Here is a 19,914-nt window from a genome sequence, read left to right on the forward strand (position 1 = left end):
GCCTGCACTGAATTATTCATTCTCGCGAGAGGGGGAGTCGCTTCTCTCCTTCTCGCGCTCTCCTCGTTCCCTTCCTTCGCCTCCTTCTCCTCGCACGTAGGGACGGGGATTCCTGTATTCCACGACTTCCCGTCCTCCCTCTTGTCTTTTTTCTCTTCCTATCCGCGCGTATAGACCGACGAAGAAGCGACGAATGAAAAAATCACGAGCACCTTGACCCTTCGTAACCCGCTCGCATCCCGTCGTCGCCGAGAGAGAGATCGCGGAATTGGGAGGGATGTCCTGCGAAGGATACGGCTGAAGCAACTTATCGCTCGCGACCAAAAAGTCCTGAAACATTTTTTTAGAAAGACCGGTTCGCGGTAACGGCAAAGCGGTCGTGCAACAGATTCCGACTCGAGTTCCGGTTCCGGTAAAACGTCTCCGCGAACATCTTGTAACAGGAGGACGCGCGTTGCTTCTCGAGAAATCTCGAGGGAGTAATTCGGGGTGTTCCGCTTGCTTTCATCCGCCGTTTCTTCAAGCCTCGTCGAGGTGAATGGCGTTAATAATCGTTGCGCGCGATATAATTGCGTTACATCATCGCTTTCAGCCGCGGTATATATGATGCACGGTTACTTCGTACGTGCGTTATCGCGAACCAGAGAGAACGGTGCTCGCGTCACCGGCTGTTTTCTTTCCTGGAGAGGACCATAAAACCGCCGCTAGACGACGACAGAGATCCGGATGGGAATGCGTATTCGAAATTCGGCCGAGATATACAGCGCTAAAATTCCGGTGCGATTAACGCGAATTCCGCGAGAACGTTGTTCGTTACGTACGGAGAGAAGGAACCGCTGCGGTATTTGCGACCGTAATTGTCGTCATCTTTCTTTTTTCCCATTTTTTATAATCATACACACCGATTTATCTCCAGTTCTTTCCTCGCGACGGTCGAACGTGAGGAGGAGTGAGTCACGGAGTGAGAGGCGGCCATCGATTTTCCGCGACCGCGTTAAGGATCGTCCGAGATATCATCGGGGTTAATCGCGAACGGCGCCTCGTCACGAAAGGCACCCATCGTAAAAGGTCATCTCCCCCGCGTGTGTCTCTTACGTAACGCACGTGCGTGTGAATGCGCAACGAACGGGGTATCTGGAACGATGAATCGGTCGTTTGCGGTTTCTATGGCAGGCGAAATAACGGACGGTGAAATTCCCCGTTTGTCACGGCTTGAGAAACGATCGAAGGGTGCGTGACGCGCGGAAATACGTATCGGAAGAGAGAATGTCTACGAGACAGAAAAGAGGAAAAGAATTATCGGACGGATGGCAAGGTAAAAGATAAAATCGCTCGTTATTACGTGAACGCGTACGATCGCTAATTACAGTAATAATAACAAACGATAACGACTGTGTGATAATTGGTAATGTAGACGTCGATTATGCGATAAAATCCCACAGCCGTTATTCATCGCGCTATATTTTAGTTTACATATCCGTGCGAATCGCGAAATTTCGCTATTAATCCGCGCTACTATCAACACCGTTGCTCTGTTCGCGAGAAAACGAACGTTTCTTATTAGACGCGTCATACTTCCTACTTAAGGGTTCCCGTCTCATCTTGTGCAACTAAATAGGATGTAACCATTGCGACTAATCAGCCCGACCGAGAGGTAAGGGCTCATTAACGCTGAGCAGCGGTTCGTTAGCATGCCGCCGCCAAACAGTGACATGGCGCGTGCAAACACAGGGCGATCTAATAAACCACTGTGATAAAACGGCCGGTGAAATAAAATTAGCATGGAATAAGTTCCTTAGGGAACGAGTGCACCGCTCGCTTACGGTTCTCGCGGACGATCTAACGCGCCAACGTTTACGGCATCACCCGCCGCCGTAAAACGCCAACCATCGGGGTCGATGGCATCGTATAATCGGCGCGATCCCAACGAGAACAGTCAGAGAAATGAGGGAAAACGTCTCATCTCGATATTTACATGGCGACTTTCCTCAGACCGGCTGGGGGAGGGGATCGTCGGCATTATACGCTCCTTCGGACAGACCGACTCACGGAGGCGAAATTACTCTCGCCTATCGTAACTAGCCTGCCTAAACCTCGTCCACCTTCTCCTCTGATCGATTCCGACGAGCAAAAGGTTCTCCGTTACGTAAGAAACGCGTGTACGGACGAACGATGGAGAAGGGTTCGCAGCAGCCTCCGCGCGCTTTCCTTTCTCTCCGACTCTCGCTCTTCCACCGGTGCTGCTTTGCGGTGTTCCCCTTTTCAACGGTCGCTTGCATTCGCCCCTTGGATAAAAAATACCGCTAAAAGAGATACGGTCTTTCTTTCTCTTTTGCCGAGGGTTGCTGCTCTTACCCAACCTCGTCTTTTTACCATCTTCTCTCTCTCTTGCAATGCTTGTTTATATCTAGGGGCATTTTCGCGGAGGAACTGTACGGGAAAATGCGCGCACAAGCGGGGATTCCCACGCGTTTTTCGCTTCCGGGTAAACAGGGAGATAGGTAAGAAAACGGGAGGGTAAAATGGCGGTAACGGATGCTGCGGAATATCTCGAGCGCGGTAATTTTCGTTCAGCATCCCGCGATTCTTCGATCTCCCTCAATGAAGCGACGCGCGATCGAGGAGGCTTTTTCGAGAAGGTTCGTCGCAAAATTCACGAGATAGAACGCGGATGAATTTCTCAAGCTTCTCGACGAATGCGTCGAGACAAGTTACTTTTGCAGCCGTGAAAATGATATTTGAATTAATCCGCACCGTCGACTCGTAGCCAGCTATTTGATTAACTCTTTTATCAACTCTGTGATTTAATTTGAAATCGGTATACGCTGTTATTAACGTGCAATCGATTGTCGTATTCCATCGTTGTCGTTATTATCGTTGCGACTAAAGCCGAGTCGGCTTCAATTTTCTCGCTTCCCGTGGTCCGATTTTCCTCTGAAACTGTTGATATCCCCGGTGAATTCGCGATTCCCAGAATCCGCGACGAGTACCACCTATTTGCTCGCTCCTCCTCGTCGATCCAATCGAGGGTTTCCTACTACCCACGACTCGGTGAGTCACTTCATACATACCACTCCTACCTTCAGTAACCCAACTTTCACCGTCTCTCTCCTCAACGCGCGTAACGACATCTTCTCTTCCTCTGTCTGCCTCTCTTTGCTTTTGTCTCCATAGACTTCCGCTTCGTTCAACCTTCTCGACTGCCAGGTAGCGCTCGTTTTATACGCGAGTCGTGCCGCCTCTTTAAGAACTCGCTACGACTATCATTCGGGCGGACTTTCAGTTGCTGGCAACGATGATTCGGCATAACTATGTAACGTCTCTTTCTTCGGCAATGTGAATTTTGCAAGATTAATAGAAACGGTGGATCGCTTTTCCCGTTTAAAAATCACACGAGCATAAATCGGAAAATGTCAAATGTTGTGCCTTCGTCCCTTGAGAATCTTCTTTTCGTACGTCCGATTTTCTCAACAAGACTCGACAACGTTCTTTGCTTGTACGCTTCTTCGAGACGATGGGATCGCGAGAGGAACACAGCCGCAATTTGTGTCTCCCACTTTCATCCCCACTTTATCCGAATCGGATCATTTCCACGCTCACGTGCCAACGGCCCACCACGGCCATTGTTCGCGTCCACACCGAGCTTGATAGTACGGTGATTAGTTAACGGCAGATACCTGCACTCTCGAGCAACTCTATGGTTTCTCAAGAGCCGTTAATAGACGAGGAGGGCACGCGCTGTATCGGAACTTTCCGCCCTTGGGAAACGGCAAACTATTCCACGTGCGATCTTGTCCTTCCTCGAACTGGCTCTCGAAGTGTTTCTTCTCACGGTTGCAAACCCGAGGCGCCGTCGTATTGCGTCGCACCTGTCGAGCTAATCGGGCAACAAGCGGGCGATAAAGGAACGTTCCATTTTTCTTTTGTCTGTTTCGGCGGACTACTACGCGGAAAGAGTCCGCGCGCGATTTCCGCAAATCCAAGCAATTAACAGCGCGTCGTCATTCTGTGTGTAGCGCTGGATCTAGTTATCACCACGAATCGACCTCGTGGTGCAACGACGAACGGACAGAATGAAGCAATCAGCGTGCAATAGTCGAAGGGTACAATTATTATCGGCGCATGTGCTTACACGTACGTACGCGGGTTTCCATATTTTCCGCCGCGCGCGGCCCTGGGTATTTATAAACATGAAGAGGGACATTATGTAAGTCGGATATGGGCGTACATATGTATACGACCGTGCGTGTACAACGACGCGCGAAGAACGGATGCTAATGAGCAATACGGTTTCCTGAGCATCGCCGCCTGAGAGTGAAAGAGGGGGAGGGGGATGCCATCTTTTTTTAACGCGGACAACGCGTCCTTTGCTCTCGCCGTGTAATTAAACGCGCAAATCGCGACACGTCGAAGCTGCTGCGGCGAAATTAAATTAAATCGCGAGATATCACCTCGACGTTAATGTTATCGTCGTGCTGTTATCCACGCGTGACTGTTCATCAACTTAGCGAAGCTTAAAGCTTAAATTAACGATTAAGTTAAGTTTTTCAACTCAAAGTTTCACACTCGCGAAATGTATAATTATAGAAGGCTACTTGTGCCGGCGTGGAAAAGGCGTATCATTATTTATAGCATACGATAAAACTTGTAACGTGTGATCTCGATGTGTTAAATAAACCATTTGAGAGAGAAGGAGAGTGTTCGATCGAATTATATGTTTTTATTTCGCTTTAATCCCCGTTTCATCGAGCTTTCTCCCACGTTAATTTCGAGCGTAAATGAAGAAAATCTCGTATGAATCACAATATCGTGCGCGACTGCCGATTTCGCCCAATTGATAGGGGAGGGGTCTCTCCGAAAGGGTCTCTCAAGACTCCTCCAGAGTCTCGCACGTGTGTGACTCAGCCACGTGAATCATTTGAGATAAACCGTTCGAATACAATCGGCACTTGTTCTTACAACGTGAGCGTAACTTTCTCCCCAGAGACGACGCGTGTTTGGCCCTCCCGTTAAATCAGAATCGATTAATTACGGACGAATAGAGCACGAGTTTGCGCGGGCGATAACGATCGAGGAGTTTGATCGAAAACAACCGGCGCACGTGATGCGATGAATGCCGTTATCGCGATATGTGCGTTACGGCATTACGATATATTCACGCCTCAATTCCTTATTTCACGAGAATTATCGTGCATCGGCGTAATTGCGCAATTAAGCCGCATCGTGGAAAAGTTGCCATTGCCAGACGGCAAGGGCGAACGTACGCGCAGTAATTGTACTCGTTATTCTCGTAACGTGTGTAAGCGACGGTGGGCTCTCACGTTAATAAATCCCCACGTAAATGTCGAAGACACCCGCCCGCACGTGTAAGGAGTTTCACTTCGGATTCCCCGTGACGGAAATAGACCCCACGGGTGTCATCGTGCAAGCGTTACGTCGACACCGGCGACACCGTGTACCGCTACGATGTTCCCGTGCAATTGCTTTTAGCGCGTGTGAGAAATCGCGTGCGGCCCTGCGCATCTCACGTGCATCGATCCTCCCGTTAGGCGATCAACAACGCCATCGCGACTCTTTTAAAAAATTAATCGCGCTCGAGGAAAGAGGGGGGGAGGCATGATTGTGATTGTCATTTGCGAGCTGGAATGCCTGGGTGGTACACAGTTGGCGGAAACGACGTTCGATTGTTGGCACGCGATGTTTTTCAGCCGTTACATGATAACCAGAAGTTTATATTTAGCTGGAAAAAACGGGCATTTTTTTAACGTCCAACGTTTCTTTGTTAAACTCTTCGAGAAATTAAGATTCGATAATTCGATTAATTTCAGTTTTTCTCGTTGTTTAAACTTGGCATTCAGTTGTCGACGTCTGCTTTTTTTCTCGAACAATTGGTGGAATACCGTCTCGATAGTTCGTTGAAGAATTCGGTTATCGGAGTGAAAAATTTATCTTTCTTCGGTCTTTGGAATGAGACCCGGGCGGAGTCACCTGTGTGTGAGATACGTTTCGTCCGTTACGCGATTGCACGGTGAACACACACAGAAAGGCCGGGCAGTGGGTGCTAATAATACGAGCATATGGCATCGCGGCAGGTGGTACCGCGGCGATAATATCGGCAGCTGCTCTTGAATATCGGCGTTTTCACGTGCGTTATCGGGATCGCGATTGGTGATCCTCGTTCTGGCGCTTTCCAGAAAGAGATCTTCTATTCTACGTTAGTAGAACGTCACGAAAGACGAAGGACGCTACATCGTCAACAACTCGTTTCGGTCGATTCGCTCGAGCCAACTTTCTCACGTTTGCATTACGAAAATCGTTATTTGTTCTAAAATTGATATTTCTTGCTGCGGTCTTCTACAATTTAATATTATTATTATTATACAAATATACCCGAAAATGATTTAATCGAATGTTTCAATCTGTCTTTTAATTGAAGAATTAAGGACGCGCGCAAGTTAAGTAAATATTACAAATGTCAGTCGTTTCGGAAAAGAGAGATTTTAACGCGCTTTTCATTACCGAGCAACTTTCGCCCATCGTATGTACACACAACGTGTCCGCATTCAAGCCAAAGTCACGATCGCGCGCGTCCGAAAATACTCTAAATATAACAGGCCAGCCTGTGCGTCTAGTCGAAGCATTTTGCGATATTTCCTTCTCCAGTCCTTCACCCGGCCGCTGCGGTTTATATTTGGCGTAGGCTGCGTCTCTCTCTCTCTCTCTCTTTCCTCACTCACTCCTTTCTTTCTTTTTTGACACTTGCATCTCCGATGCTTTCTTTTTCTCTCTCTCCCTCCCTCCCTCCCTCGCTCGCATTCGGAATTAGAGGTGCTTAAAATTAGCGGGCGAGCGGGGCGTAAGTAGTGGAAGGGAGAACGAGGGGGAGACGAATCGGTCTATTTTCTTATTTTAAATAACGAGGGAGGAGAGAGACACAGAAAAGTCGGCGAAGTCCCTGAAGAAACGTAATCCGAGAGGCCACATCCGCATTACTTTTAACCGCGTTTTACGCCACTCGGCCGTTTCTCTCCACCGACGGCTCGTTAAAATCCTGTTCGTTCTGCGTCACTCGTACGGAACCGAACTCGAAATAGAACGATTCCAGCGGGATACCGGGAGGACTCAGCGGTGGCTGAGGAGCGGCAGCTGAGACGTCTCGGACGGATCGGCGATATGATTTCGCGCTTATATTTGCCACATCTTCCTCGGTAACTTTATCGGCGAATCAATCGTCCGAGAGAGACGGGGAGAAAGTGTGCCTCACGAATGGTGGAGCGAGTAGAATTCGCTTCGTAAACAAGCGGGTTAAATCCCCCGGTGGAGAGAGAGGTTCCAAAGGAGGTTAATTCGATACCCCGCGGAATTGATTGCTACGCTACGCCCAAACTTCGGGATTAAAACGTGTCGCACGAACCTTGAAAAATCACCGACGGCAACTCCTCCCCCCTCCGCATAATCGAGGTAGCCGATTACATCGCGCCGAGAAGACATTCGATAAGTAAATCGTACCGGTATTTCGGTGTCGCATGGCGGTCGCATACAACACGTGCATTCGGGGGATGAGCCGACGACACGTGTGTGCGCGTATATGCACGTGATGGTAATCCCGCTCGCAACGCGCGTGCGATCGGATCGATGAAGCTATGCAGCGGACTGCACGAACGATATCATTCTACTGAGGGAAGGAGGGAAAGAGATACGCGGCCGATCGCTTCTTCGAGTTTTCTCGCAATATCGAGTAGCTCTCGTCCGTTTCTCCTCCGTCGAGGATCTTCACGCGGATAAGTGCGACTATATCCTTGTATTAAGTTTATATATCGGGGGGAAGGGGGATGGTGTTGAAAGTCATTTAACTCAGCGAGCGTAGTAGTTTTCGGCAAGTTTCAAATCTTCCTTTTTGTCGCGAACTCGTTTTCTCGTCATTGAATTGCCGAATTGAGTCGCTTTCATGCTAAAACTTTCCTTAGTGGTGCTTGCTCTATATGCTACAAAATTTGATTAAAATTAGAAACGGTCAACTGAGATTTTTGTGTTACTTTAACATTGGAAATGTGTTAAAAAAAGTACATAAATATAATGTCAAGTTAACATATTAACCTTGTTAGAGTAAGACGAAATTTAAATAGACCACCGTTTTTAATTTACAAAATTTACGAAATTTTTTGCCTTGTAGCTTTGCCGAGAGATATTCTCTCTTTCGAGTCCGATAAGATTACGATAAGATGGGTCAGTAGTGAAACAACGACGACGCTTGGCTTCAGAATCATCGCGGACGGTCGATTGTCAAATTCCAGTCCGGGACTCACGAAAAGTGAGCCCCCAGTCGAAGTAATCGCAGGAGCGAATCGGGGCTAAATCGCGGCTATAAACGCGAAACGACCGCTCGCGCGGTGATGAGCGAGTTGCGATTTTCCCTTAATGAAGATCGAGAGAAAATGCACTTTTTACGCGCGACCGCGTTTACCTCGCGCACAGCCGGAGAAATCCGGCTGCTCGATTCGCGTCAACTTCGCAAACGCGACAACGCGGCGAAGAATTCGTACAAGGATAATAATTCTCAGCGAGGGATTCGTGGAACGTCTCGCTGAAAAGTCCAATTTTTTGCTCTTCTCGTTGTCGGTCTCTTCTTTGCGCAGTGAATGAAATCAATAAAACCGATCTCGATGTCACCTCTGAAACGCCTCCTCGATTTCACGCTTGATTTTCATGAATTTCCACCCACGTGAATGGAATAATCATTGCTACTCTAAATGCGTATACACGCACACACACGTTTCAGCGACGCTTTGACTCCTACCGCACTAATTAAGGCTTAATCATACCAAAGTTAGCTCTCGTCACCGAGATTACACAGTCGTATCAATTATCAGGCGTTCGACATCGCGCGAGAGCAGGTATTAACGTTGCGTCGAGTAAGCTAATAATTACTCGTCCGCCACGTGCGTGGGTAGGTGAGACGCTTAAAATTACATATCGACGCGCGTTACACCGCGACAACGAGCGTTCGGGTGACGATGTGTACTTCATTTCTCCGATGGTGGTGAGTAATATAGGTCCCTTGGTGGTACCGTTCGACCTACTCGCCTCGATCTCTCCCCACGACGTTCGCTCGCACGCGCTGAGACGCGTCCTCTCGTCGATCGATCGTACGCCACGAATACCGCGGCAATCGTCGTTGCGAAAACGAGCAATGGAACTTGTGCGCACGTACGACGACGACGACTGATAAGCGAGTGACCGGTTCGCGGCGTTAACGGGAAGAAGTTGACGATAGTGGAAGTATCGACGTTCTTCGCCGTGATGACACATTGTCGAACTCTCGACTATCTGAACGGCGGTGGTAGGGAATATCGGACTGTTTGCCGAATAATCTTCGTTGAGGGGGAAATATTTGTTTCGAGGAGACGGAAATGCTCTCTCGGCTTTCTTCATCACAAGGATTTCTCTCTCGAGGGGCTACCTCGCGGGAAGGAAAGCGTTAGAATGTCCACGTAGCGATTCCCCTCCGCACGTCTGCAGTTGACCGATTCTTTTTACAGACTCCGAGAGGAGATGATAGGACCACGTCGAGCCCTGGAGCGCCCAGCAATCACACTCCCGCGTTGTCACCGTCGCCGGTGGGCGACGCGCCCTTGGGAAGGGCGCTCATGGAAGCGGCTTTGCAGCAGCAGGTTGCATCCGGTGCCCAGCCGCCCTTAGTCGTCACGCCGTCCGGATATTGGGTCGACGGTACCGACCACCGACATACCCTCGACTCGGCCGGCAGAGCGTTGCTGCCGGCGCAACCGGCCTGGCAGCCCAGGATAGACCAAGACGATACGGCCAAGTGTTATCGTCGCTTTTTCGTCGGCAGGGTGAGTTTCGCTCCGAAAAGGAAAGCAGGTAGAAGGAAAAGACGATGGCGCCAAAGAGAGCGTCTCGGCTCCTTTTTCCTCCTTTTTGCGCCGGTCTGAAATAATAGCGGTACAGCCGGGAAAAAGGGGAGTAACAATGGATCCACCAAGACAGATCCCGGAAAGAGTTTGTATTCTTTCCGGGAATGTACTTAACGGATCGCCGATGATCGCGTGCGGTCGCTTTTTCCGTTCGCCGTCCGAACTCGGCAACACGAGGCTGCTCGGAAACCAGAGACATTAGGAAGTTTGAGTCTCGCGTGCGTGAGTGAAATTGAGATGTTGCCGAGATGCACGACCGAGCGGAACGACGAGAACCCTCCCTTTTATTGTACGCTTGAACCTCACGGCGTTGTCGCTTCACCTCGTCGGGGCGCCGCGAGGCGTCGTTTCGCTCCTGCGCGTGTTCTTCGCGGCCGCCGCAAGAACGCAACCGCGACGATCGCGCTCAAGCGCGAGTATGCGTCTGCCGAGAAGAAGAAGAGAGGGAGAGAGAGGAGGAAGAGTCACGACGCGGAGGCGAGGCGCAAAGAGGCACGTAGGAAAAGGAAAAGAGCACTTTGCACGTGGGAGTGGGAACGTTCTCATAGTCCACGGCTGAGTCCGATGGTTGGAGCCTCCTCCTTGCCTCCTCCGACATTCATCCACGTCGGTCGTTTTCGCGATCCCCGTGTGCGATTTTCTTCCGCTCCCTCTCTTACCACCTACCTGCCGATCCCTCCCTTTCCTTTCCTCCCTTCGTCGGTGTCGAATCATCGTCACGTGTCGAGGAATTTCCCTTGGAGGTGAAAGAAAAGAGCGTGCGTTCGATTTAATGCGCATGTAAATTACACGCAGGGAAAGCCGAGGAGGGGGGCCTGATACGAAAAAGCGTGATTGAAAGTTCGTTCGAGTCCATCGACGAAATATAATTATCGTCCGTTTTGCACGCGGAAAATCGCTCTCTTCCCGATCGAGCAGGCCGACGTGCTTCGCCAATCACAATTCATTTTCATTCACGACGAATTTCCACCTGTCATCTCGCTTTCGTGCTGTCGTCGTATGTACGCGGCCGAATCTCATTTTCCCCTTACGATTATTACATCACAGAGAGGTTATTGTTTATTTATGGTTATAATATCGCATATTTTATCGGGAGTGTTATCGCGGGTATTACGCGGCTGCAACGTAGATCCGCCAATTAGCGAATCAAATGGCGCGTCGTATAAAAGAAAGAGAGCACACTATTTTCCGCTTCCGGCGGTTTTTCTAGATAAGGCTCGACGGACGAGTTCCCGTTCCGCCTATTGTTATTCGCATGCGTTACCTTTCGCTCGGTTCACACCTCGGTTTTCATCTTTCCGACTTGGAACGCCGCGAACGAGAGTTATAAAGTAACGCTCCGCGCGATACGTCCGCGAGAAAAAACCAAATCGATGGTAAATTAATCGTGAGAGTAGAAATATCGCGAACACCTGCCATCGACGATTCCGTCGAAGGTTCCATCTTTGGTCGGAGGAACAATCTCTTTGACCAATTTTCACATGCGAATTTCAACCGAGAGACCGGAGTAACGTATCTCGATCCTGAAGTCTCCGCGAAAAAAAGCCTCCGAGGTTGCGAGGCCCGTGCGTTGCGCCACGCAATCTCTTCTCTCCTCCTTCGCGTGGCGTAACGAAAAATCGCGTAGCGTAAATACAGCGGTGGCTGATAGCAACTATCGCGTGTCTCAGCGTAGCAATGCCGTTTGTTGCGTAGCTGAGCGAGAAAGAAGGAGCCGGCGGGTCGGAAGAAAGAGATTACCTCTGGGAGATAACAACGGTGCGCGAGTAATTCGTAGCGAACGGTTACGATCATAACGGCTAACGATATTAATCGACTGCCTGGAGAACAAAGAGGAACGCGCGGCGTTACAGAGAGTAAAAATCCATTGCTTACAATAGGAGGGCGCGCCGTCGGAGAGGAGTGACTCTCGCGCGCGGGCGTTATTCTTCTGCCATTTAACAGCGATTCCTCCCGATAAGGAAGACGATAAGAAGAGAGCCGACCGTGGCGACGTGAAATAAATAAGCCGGGGAGATCCGCCGAGTCGGAATCATGTCATTTTTGCGCATCGTTATTCACTATCTCATAATTCACGGTACAGTCAATCTACAATTGCAATGAATCAGTTTACAGTGATCCGCTTCACCCCGGGTGTAATTTGCGATCGATTTCCGGTCGCGTCGTTTCAGCCCCCTCGAGAGACACGCGAGATGCGCGCGATACTACTCGTGACAATAGTAACGATGATAATAATAATAACGGGTGTACGTACAATAACTCGATAGCGTGAACTCCTGTGAACTCCGGGCGCGTTGCCCTTTCTACTCCCTCCTCTCCGCCACATTTCCATCCGAAGGTTAGTAAAACACGGGGAAGGGAGTGTTGTGTGTGTACGCGCGCGCGTTTCACCGCATGCACCATTCCACGACCCGACCTTTCCTGCATCTTTCTAAGCTAAGCGCCGACATTTTTGCCCGACGTGCACGATGCATCGTTTTTCTTCTCCCGTTGTTGTCGACGATCTCGGGGCTCCGTGAAACGAAGGAAGCACCATTAACCTACGTCCGTCGCGAAAGAAAGTCCCTTCGAGCGGCGGGAAGGACGAAAATTCGCCGTTTCACCTTTTCTCATCAAATGGAGAATCGTTGGGATCGCGTGTTCACACGCTCTCGGAATAAATTTGATAAAGGGAGCGGTTCAGTCGCGTCAAAAATTTCCTCACGATGGAAAACGATACGCTCGACGTTCACCGAGGCACTTTTTCTTTTAACGAAACGTCGATGACTTTGTCAAAACGACAGCGATAATTTTTATCGCGACGGAAGTTCATTGCTTTGCCATTTTTTTTTTTTTTCTTTAGATAACCGGCGCAAGGAAAATTCGATTCGACGCGTTTCTCCTTTCGCGAAAGGGATAATAGGTATCCGAAAATCGCCTTTTCGCTTCTCGGATGAGATTCTCGTTTTTGTCGAGCAACGACAAAAACATTCCTAATCCGTCAAACCTTTCGATAAATTCGAACCGTACAGACGAATTTGCTTCGTATATTTCGCCTGCTCCCGATCCATCTTGAGACACCGTGTATACGCAGGATACAAAACATCAACCAACTACAGTTTGCAAAGTGTGCGTGCGTGTATTACTGCGTAATACGGTGCGCGGTCAGGGCCGCAACTACTTATCTCACTTGCAGCGATTTCGCAATGTTTTGCGTGCGTATCGTCGCATCAACACGTTCGTCAACTTTTCTCCACTATTTGATGTACACACACGAGTGATTCACCGCGTTGTATTCTGCCCCGATTCGCAAGCGAACGAGAGCGCATATTCGAATATCCCTGTTTTCCGGAAATCTTCGCAGATATTTTATTCTCGGATAATTTTGGGAATAATTTTTGCTCGTCTCCTGGCCGGTGAATCGATAATATTGCGAATTTTATTCGCATTCCGCAGGATTTGAAGGAATCTCGTTGCCCGATTCATAAGATGAAATGACGGGAGATTTGTAGAGTTTCATTGTGAAAGTCTATTAATTGCGCTAAGAATAATATCGCGTCGCAAAACTGAAATTTCCTGCGGAAATTCGCTGAAAGCGTTTCGTGCGAAATTCCTGATTTTCCCTGGGGAATTATCCGCCGATGGAAAATCAACAGCCTGCTGTTTCGATTTCCTCGGCAACCTTTCCGCTTTGATTACTATACATTCGTCCGATATTTCGACGAGATCATCCTCCGATCGGTTCCTCCGTGGCTAATTGCGCCCGTAATTACAGCGCGACCGTGAAACGTCTTATTTTTTCCTTCTGTCCGCAGGAGCACGTGAACCTCGTGGGAAGGGACGGTGAGAACGGCCCGGTCCTGGTCTCGGTGAAGGCCGAGACGGTCGCCGGACAGGAACATTGGCGGGTGTTGCTGCGACTGCGAGCGGGATCGACGCACGACCTGGTCCCGGCTGCGAATCTCAGCCCGAATCCTACGCCGGCAAAAATGGTCAAGGTAAAGCCATTCACTCGCGCGATCACGTTGCACCTCTCCTCCGGTCGGAGCGATTTCACGTGACTCGAGGCGCGCGTAAACCAATAGAATTCTGCCGTCGCGAAATCAGCCTTTCGTCTCGAAAATCCTCCATTTTGCGACGAATGAAAATCAGCCGTGCACCTGTGTCGGAAGCGACATTACTCGGTATTCGATCGTCTGAAAGTTTTTTTCCCGAATCTTCGCTCGGAGTTGCCGAAATGCATGTTAAATTACGTTAGGGACACGAAGAGGAGCTGAGTTGCCGCACGTGCAGAATTATCGGGGAAAATAAATACTCGGCGATAATGTATTTAAAGGTCGATTTATATCTCAAGATCGAAAGCGCTCTTGTTTGAAAAAAAAAGAAAAATATCACCATTTTCCGTGAATGTGCGACAAAATCAAATGCTGAAAGGGGTGAGTTATCGCGCCGGTAACCTTGAAATCTTTAATGATATTCATATGCTGCACTATCACTTTGAGCTATCGAACCAAAATATACGTTGAGTTATCGCGCGGATACATCATCCTCGCTGTTTACGCGTCGGAGATGCCGCTTTATATACCGGGTGGCGCGTTCGATTATCCGGCGTGTTTGAAGAGATAATAAGAATGCCTGGGACAACAGTCGCGTCGTGTTTATGCTATAATGCCGGCGAAATGAAACGTTTGCGGGCCTAGTTTTCCGAGATTGTTTCAAGATCAAACAATTACCGGCACCTCGCGAGCTTCCACCCGCGGACAGTTTCGAATTGTCAAACGCGGCCGGACGCTCGTTGCGTACGCTCACCTGAATGCGATCTTCCCGCGACGGAAACATCACTCGTGCGGCGAAGCAATCACGCGAAAATATCAGGTGGGAGTAAATAAAAGGTTGGATAAAAATGAATTCGGCACAATTAATTGAGAAGTAAATAAAATAATAGAATAATTAGTAGAGACCAAAAATAAAGGAAGCAAATGGAAGATCGGGAGGGGAGGGAGGAGTCACGAGAACTCGTGACATGATTAAGAGAAGAATGCGAAAAGGACTGTGTAAGCTCGAACGCTATATTCGGCCTCAGTTCGATGCGCACTGAATTATTTAGCCGGCCGGGCGCGCTTTATCTCTCAGCTGGTTACGTACGATCGCGAAGCGGGGGAAGGGAGGCGTGCGATAAAGCAGAGGAAAGACCTTGCCTCGCGCTCGTCTCGCGCGTGTCAACGCGTCCTTCTCATCGACGTTCTTGCAGGCGATCAACGAGTCCTTGAACGTGAGCACCCTGATGCCGGTCATGTGCCCCGGCGCCGGCACTCTGATAGCCCGATACGACGAGCACGCGCTCGTCTCGAGGTTCAAGTTCGGCGTTCTTCATCAGCGAGCCGGCCAAGTGACGGAGGAGCAGCTCTTCGGCAACCGGCAGATCACGCCGGCCTTCCAAGAGTTCCTCGACCTGCTCGGCCAGAAGATCGATCTCAAAGATCACAAGGGGTGAGAAAGATCCCGTACTTTATCGATAGGAGGGAGTTTCAATTCGATCGCTTCAGGTATCGCGGCGGCTTGGACACGCGGCACGGCCAGACCGGAGACTCGGCGGTGTACGAGGTGTTTCGCGGACGCGAGGTGCTCTTCCACGTGGCGTCGCTGCTCCCGTACAGCCCGGGCGATTCGCAGCAGTTGCAGCGCAAGCGGCACATCGGCAACGACATAGTCGCGATCATATTTCAGGAGGAACCGACGCCCTTCAGCCCGGACATGATCGCCAGCCACTTCCTGCACGCCTTCATCATCGTGCAGGTCATCGACCCCTGCACTCCTAATACGAGGTATATTCTTAGATTTACGCCGTTTACCGTACATCCATTCGCGTGGAGAAACAGTTCCGCTTGAATAATAATCGCGCTCTCTCGAGTAAAACCTTTTGCGTAAACAGGTACAAAGTTAGCGTGACGGCGCGCGACGACGTTCCCTGGTTCGGGCCGACACTGCCGACGCCGGCGGTCTTCCTCAGAGGCGTCGAATTCAAGGAGTTCCTGCTGACGAAGCTGGTGAACGCCGAAAACGCCGCGTACAAAGCCGAAAAGTTCTCCAAATTGGAAGTAAGCGATCCTCCCCGTCTTGCGGGGTCTCTCTATTTCCGCAAAAGAAAAGAAACGCCCTTCCTCCGTGCGAGCAATTATCGCTCTGAAAGCACGAACGTGTCTTTCAGCTGCGGACCAGGTCGGCCTTGTTGGAGTCGCTGACGGAAGAACTGCAAAGTAAAACCGCCGATTTCCTCGGCGGACCGGTCGGCCTGAGCACCTCCGGCCTGAACGTCTGTCCGGTAAGCCCGAGCGACGTGTCCGCTTCCGGCAGCAGCGGCAGCGGCTCGCGATTCATCGACACCGTTCGCAAGGCGCTGATCTCGCGCGTGCGAAACGCGTCGACGGAGAGCGTGCCGCAGCAACTGGCGAAGAAGGGTGGTCAGACCACGGAGCCCAGTCCGCCGAGCAATCGGCAATCCACCAGCAGCAAGATAAGCAGCAAGCGCTCGGTCGAGCCGTCGAGTCCTCTCGGCTCGCCGGATCTCACCCTGAGGAGGGACTCGGAGCGCGGTAGTCTGGGTAGCCAGGACAGCAGCTTGTCCAACACCGACAATCAAGACAGCAGCCTCGCGACGCTGCAGCAGGACGAGTTCGATCGCAAGGACAACGACACCACCGTCGTAGACAAGACGACGTCGGCGGCGGTGCAGCGATTGACGCACGAGAATCTGCTGCGCACGCAGGAAGTAACGCAACGTGTCATCTCGGAGAGCGATGACAGCTCGCTCAACAGCGAGCTCGAGCTCGATCAGGCCGTGTACCCCGACAGTGACACGGGTCTCGAATCTATGAGCTCCGCGGAGACCCACGACACCGCCAGGTGCACGACCAAGGACGGCGTCGCGGAGAACGAGAACCTGAGGATGGAGGTCACCAGGCTCAAGTGCGACAAGCTGGATCTTCTGCGGCAGAATGTGGTGAGTGACGCTGATCTTTATTTACGGATTCTTCTTATTCTTTTAAGAAAACCTCTTTATTTTTGTTTTCCTTTGACGAAAAGATTCCGCAACATCCCGAAAGTACATCATTCTTCTTATTCCATGTTAAACCAGTGTCTGAAGAATGTCATTTCTATTTTTTGCAAAGAGTTTTATTCCATCTGAATTTATGGCTGAATTTTTATCAGCCCGTTTGTTTGCTTTTCTTCTATTTTGATTGCACTTGGTTGAATCCCCCAACACGTTTAGCAACAAAGATTTTTCTCGACCACCTGCATTCTCTTGTATTGCAGACGTGCCAACGCGAGCTCAAGCGTCGTCGAGAAAAGGAGCTGCAGCTAGAGTCCGATCTAGCGGCGGCGTCTAAGGAGATCCTACGACTGCGGGCGATGCTCAAGGAGTGTTCCACGAGCATTCCTCTGGACAACAACAATCAGCAGACGTCCACCGTGTGAAGTTCGCCGGCGGACGACGCGCGTTCACAATCGCAATTGTAAATAGCGAATGGCGCGCGCCGTCCGTGATCGACTGCGCGCGTCGTCCGTCGACGCGCGTCTCAATTCGGTTTTTCATTTATCTCGCGATCGCAACTCATACGATCCTCTTCGTATGTGCCGTTTCTTTCACCCGTTAGTTGTCGCGCGCAGTCCGAGAGAACGCAGCCGACAGAGATCCTTCGGAGATCACTCGACGGGTCTCAAAATACTTAAAAACACCACGTACCTTCCGTTCAGGAATGAGAAATCGCCACTTCCAAAGGTCTACCATATAGTGCTCCTTAAGAGCAGAGCGTGTACGTTTTGCGATTTAAATGCTTTACGCCGCGAAGTTTGATCGTACGAGCTTTCTTCCGTTTAGGCAGACACAAGTTCTATGTGAGTCATATACCAGGTAGGATTATTAGAGAGCGGCGGGAGAGGGATCGCCGCGAGAAGCAGTGAGTCCCCGAGAGACGTGCAAATCTGAGATCGTTTAGAGCTCTGTTCGTACGGTACACACGCGTAATATTTATCGACTAATTTATTAGTAGACTTAAGTTGGACCGATCGCAGTCAATATGTAAGACACGAGAAGGAAAGAGGGAATCAAAAAAAAATTCGAAGGGAGAAGAAAAACGCGGCCGGTCGCTCTAATTATCGATGGTTCGAAATACATTCAGCGAGACAAAGCGACCGAGTTATCCTCGTGAGGCATCGCGGCCGAAGAAATATCGCATTTGTGTGTGCTACGATTACATGTTAGAAAGTCAATAATAACAATACGTAACTCTCCGCTTATTCCTCCGTAGCAGACGACAAGGTTATGATTGGGGCAAGACTCTCTCTTCTTTCGACAAAATGCGAGTTTACGCACGGTCGTCGAGTAGCTCCGCGATTATAGACGGAACATGTATGTCGCTAGTTGCAGTATTCGTCACGATAGACTCACACATGTACACACCCGTTTACTAGTTTCCTAGTATTAGATATACTCAATGAAGATAGTTTTTAGCGAGTACCTACGAACGCGCAATTCAATACGCGTCGTCGTCTAAACGCGCGTCTACGCCTGCTAGTTTTAGCAAAAAAAGATATTATTTCTCTCTCGCGCGGGATTCTAAGAGTTTTTCCTTTTTTTCTTCTTTTCTTAACCTAACTGCACACCGCACCAAATTATCTGAGCGTATGTATCAAGTTTTGCTACCGTATCTATCTATCGGTAACTTTCTCGCGCAAACGGACGTTGCGTTTATTATCGTTCGCGCAATGTAAGTTAGTTAGTTAGGTATACTTTGTATTCGTTCGGTTGACAAGTGTCGTCCCTCTGTTATCTCTTACGGCTAGTATTAATACGACTCTTACCATTATTATTATTATTATTATATTATTACTATCAATATTATTATTTTTATTAGTATTAGTATTTTTTTTTATTAACACCGATTATTTGTTATACTTTGTGTAAAAGTTTTGTAAATAATCGTTGAAATGTAGGCGAACACTCGAAGGCGATACCGGCACAAAAGAGGAACAATACGACGTTCACTCACACGTAATACCAAAGTTTAATGTAGTAAACTCGCGCGTTTTCTCGTTTTATTTTCCTCATTTTTCTCCTTGTTTTCTTCTCCCGTTTCCCTCTTGCGCGCGTATTCCTCTGTATGCGAGTCAGGTAGCGTGCGACGCGTATTTATCGAGGTTCCTCTCTTCTGGCCAAAAAGGAAACACGAGCGACAGTCATTTCGTTCGAAGAACGTAGAGAAGACGACAAGGAACATTTTGTCCCATCGCGGATACTTTACACGAAACACCATTTTTCGTCACTGCCTGTGTCGAACGATGTCATATGTCGAACGTGCGACGCTTTCCCTCTCGAGAGAACGAAAAAAATCTCTGTTGCATCATTTATGCGTGATACAAGGCCGCGCTATTCGCTTCAGTATTGAAACGAGAAAATGTCGAAAAGCGACTTCTGACGTACTGCCGCTCGTATCGATCATTCGGACGGTTGTCAGGTGAGAAGAAAAGGAAAGGTGCGAAAAGAAAGAAATGATTTTTCCATCGGAAGGAGAGAAGCCACACACACGTAACAAGATCACGGGCGAGATATTCTTTCATGTGTGCACACTCTGGGACGTTTTCGTAACAAAACAGGACGAGCATGCAATACGCTTATCGCGACTCGATAATATCAGTCGTAATAAGCGAGGATATACTGAGCGCAGCATGTCGGATGAATTGTAGACCATGATTAAGCAAGTCGCGTTGTTATCGAGAGATGACCGAGTGGAAATTCAACCTACCTTTTCCGGACCGATATCTTTATGTTCCTGCACTGCTGTCTATCGGTTGGAAAACAATGTCTCTCAGCATCGATTGAATAAGCCCTTTTTATATGTGTATTACACTGTGTGTGTATATCTATTCGAAGGCTTACGTATTTCCCGGTGAGATGATCGCGCGGCACTCCGTTAGGAAATAACGAAACACTCGACATTAG

The 19,914-nt window shown here is 49.3% G+C and overlaps 1 protein-coding gene across 9 annotated transcripts in view; it reads left to right on the top strand.

Moving 5' to 3' along the window:
• LOC106743418 (rap1 GTPase-activating protein 1-like) overlaps positions 1 to 19,013 on the top strand; it is an 82,835-nt gene extending 63,822 nt beyond the window's left edge. For all 9 annotated transcript variants that reach the window (XM_014617231.1, XM_014617232.1, XM_014617236.1 and 6 more), the window contains 7 exons: positions 9,540 to 9,854; positions 13,730 to 13,912; positions 15,166 to 15,404; positions 15,461 to 15,739; positions 15,847 to 16,012; positions 16,123 to 16,914; positions 17,229 to 19,013. In XM_014617231.1, the coding sequence (XP_014472717.1) occupies positions 9,540 to 9,854; positions 13,730 to 13,912; positions 15,166 to 15,404; positions 15,461 to 15,739; positions 15,847 to 16,012; positions 16,123 to 16,914; positions 17,229 to 17,390 (2,136 nt within the window). In that variant the 3' untranslated portion in view covers positions 17,391 to 19,013. The remainder of the gene's footprint in view (positions 1 to 9,539; positions 9,855 to 13,729; positions 13,913 to 15,165; positions 15,405 to 15,460; positions 15,740 to 15,846; positions 16,013 to 16,122; positions 16,915 to 17,228) is intronic.
• Positions 19,014 to 19,914: the final 901 nt, after the last annotated feature.

This window comes from Dinoponera quadriceps, unplaced genomic scaffold, assembly GCF_001313825.1.
Source record: "Dinoponera quadriceps isolate SergipeBrazil2010 unplaced genomic scaffold, ASM131382v1 scaffold1069, whole genome shotgun sequence".
In the NCBI taxonomy this organism is placed as follows: Eukaryota; Metazoa; Arthropoda; class Insecta; order Hymenoptera; family Formicidae; genus Dinoponera; species Dinoponera quadriceps.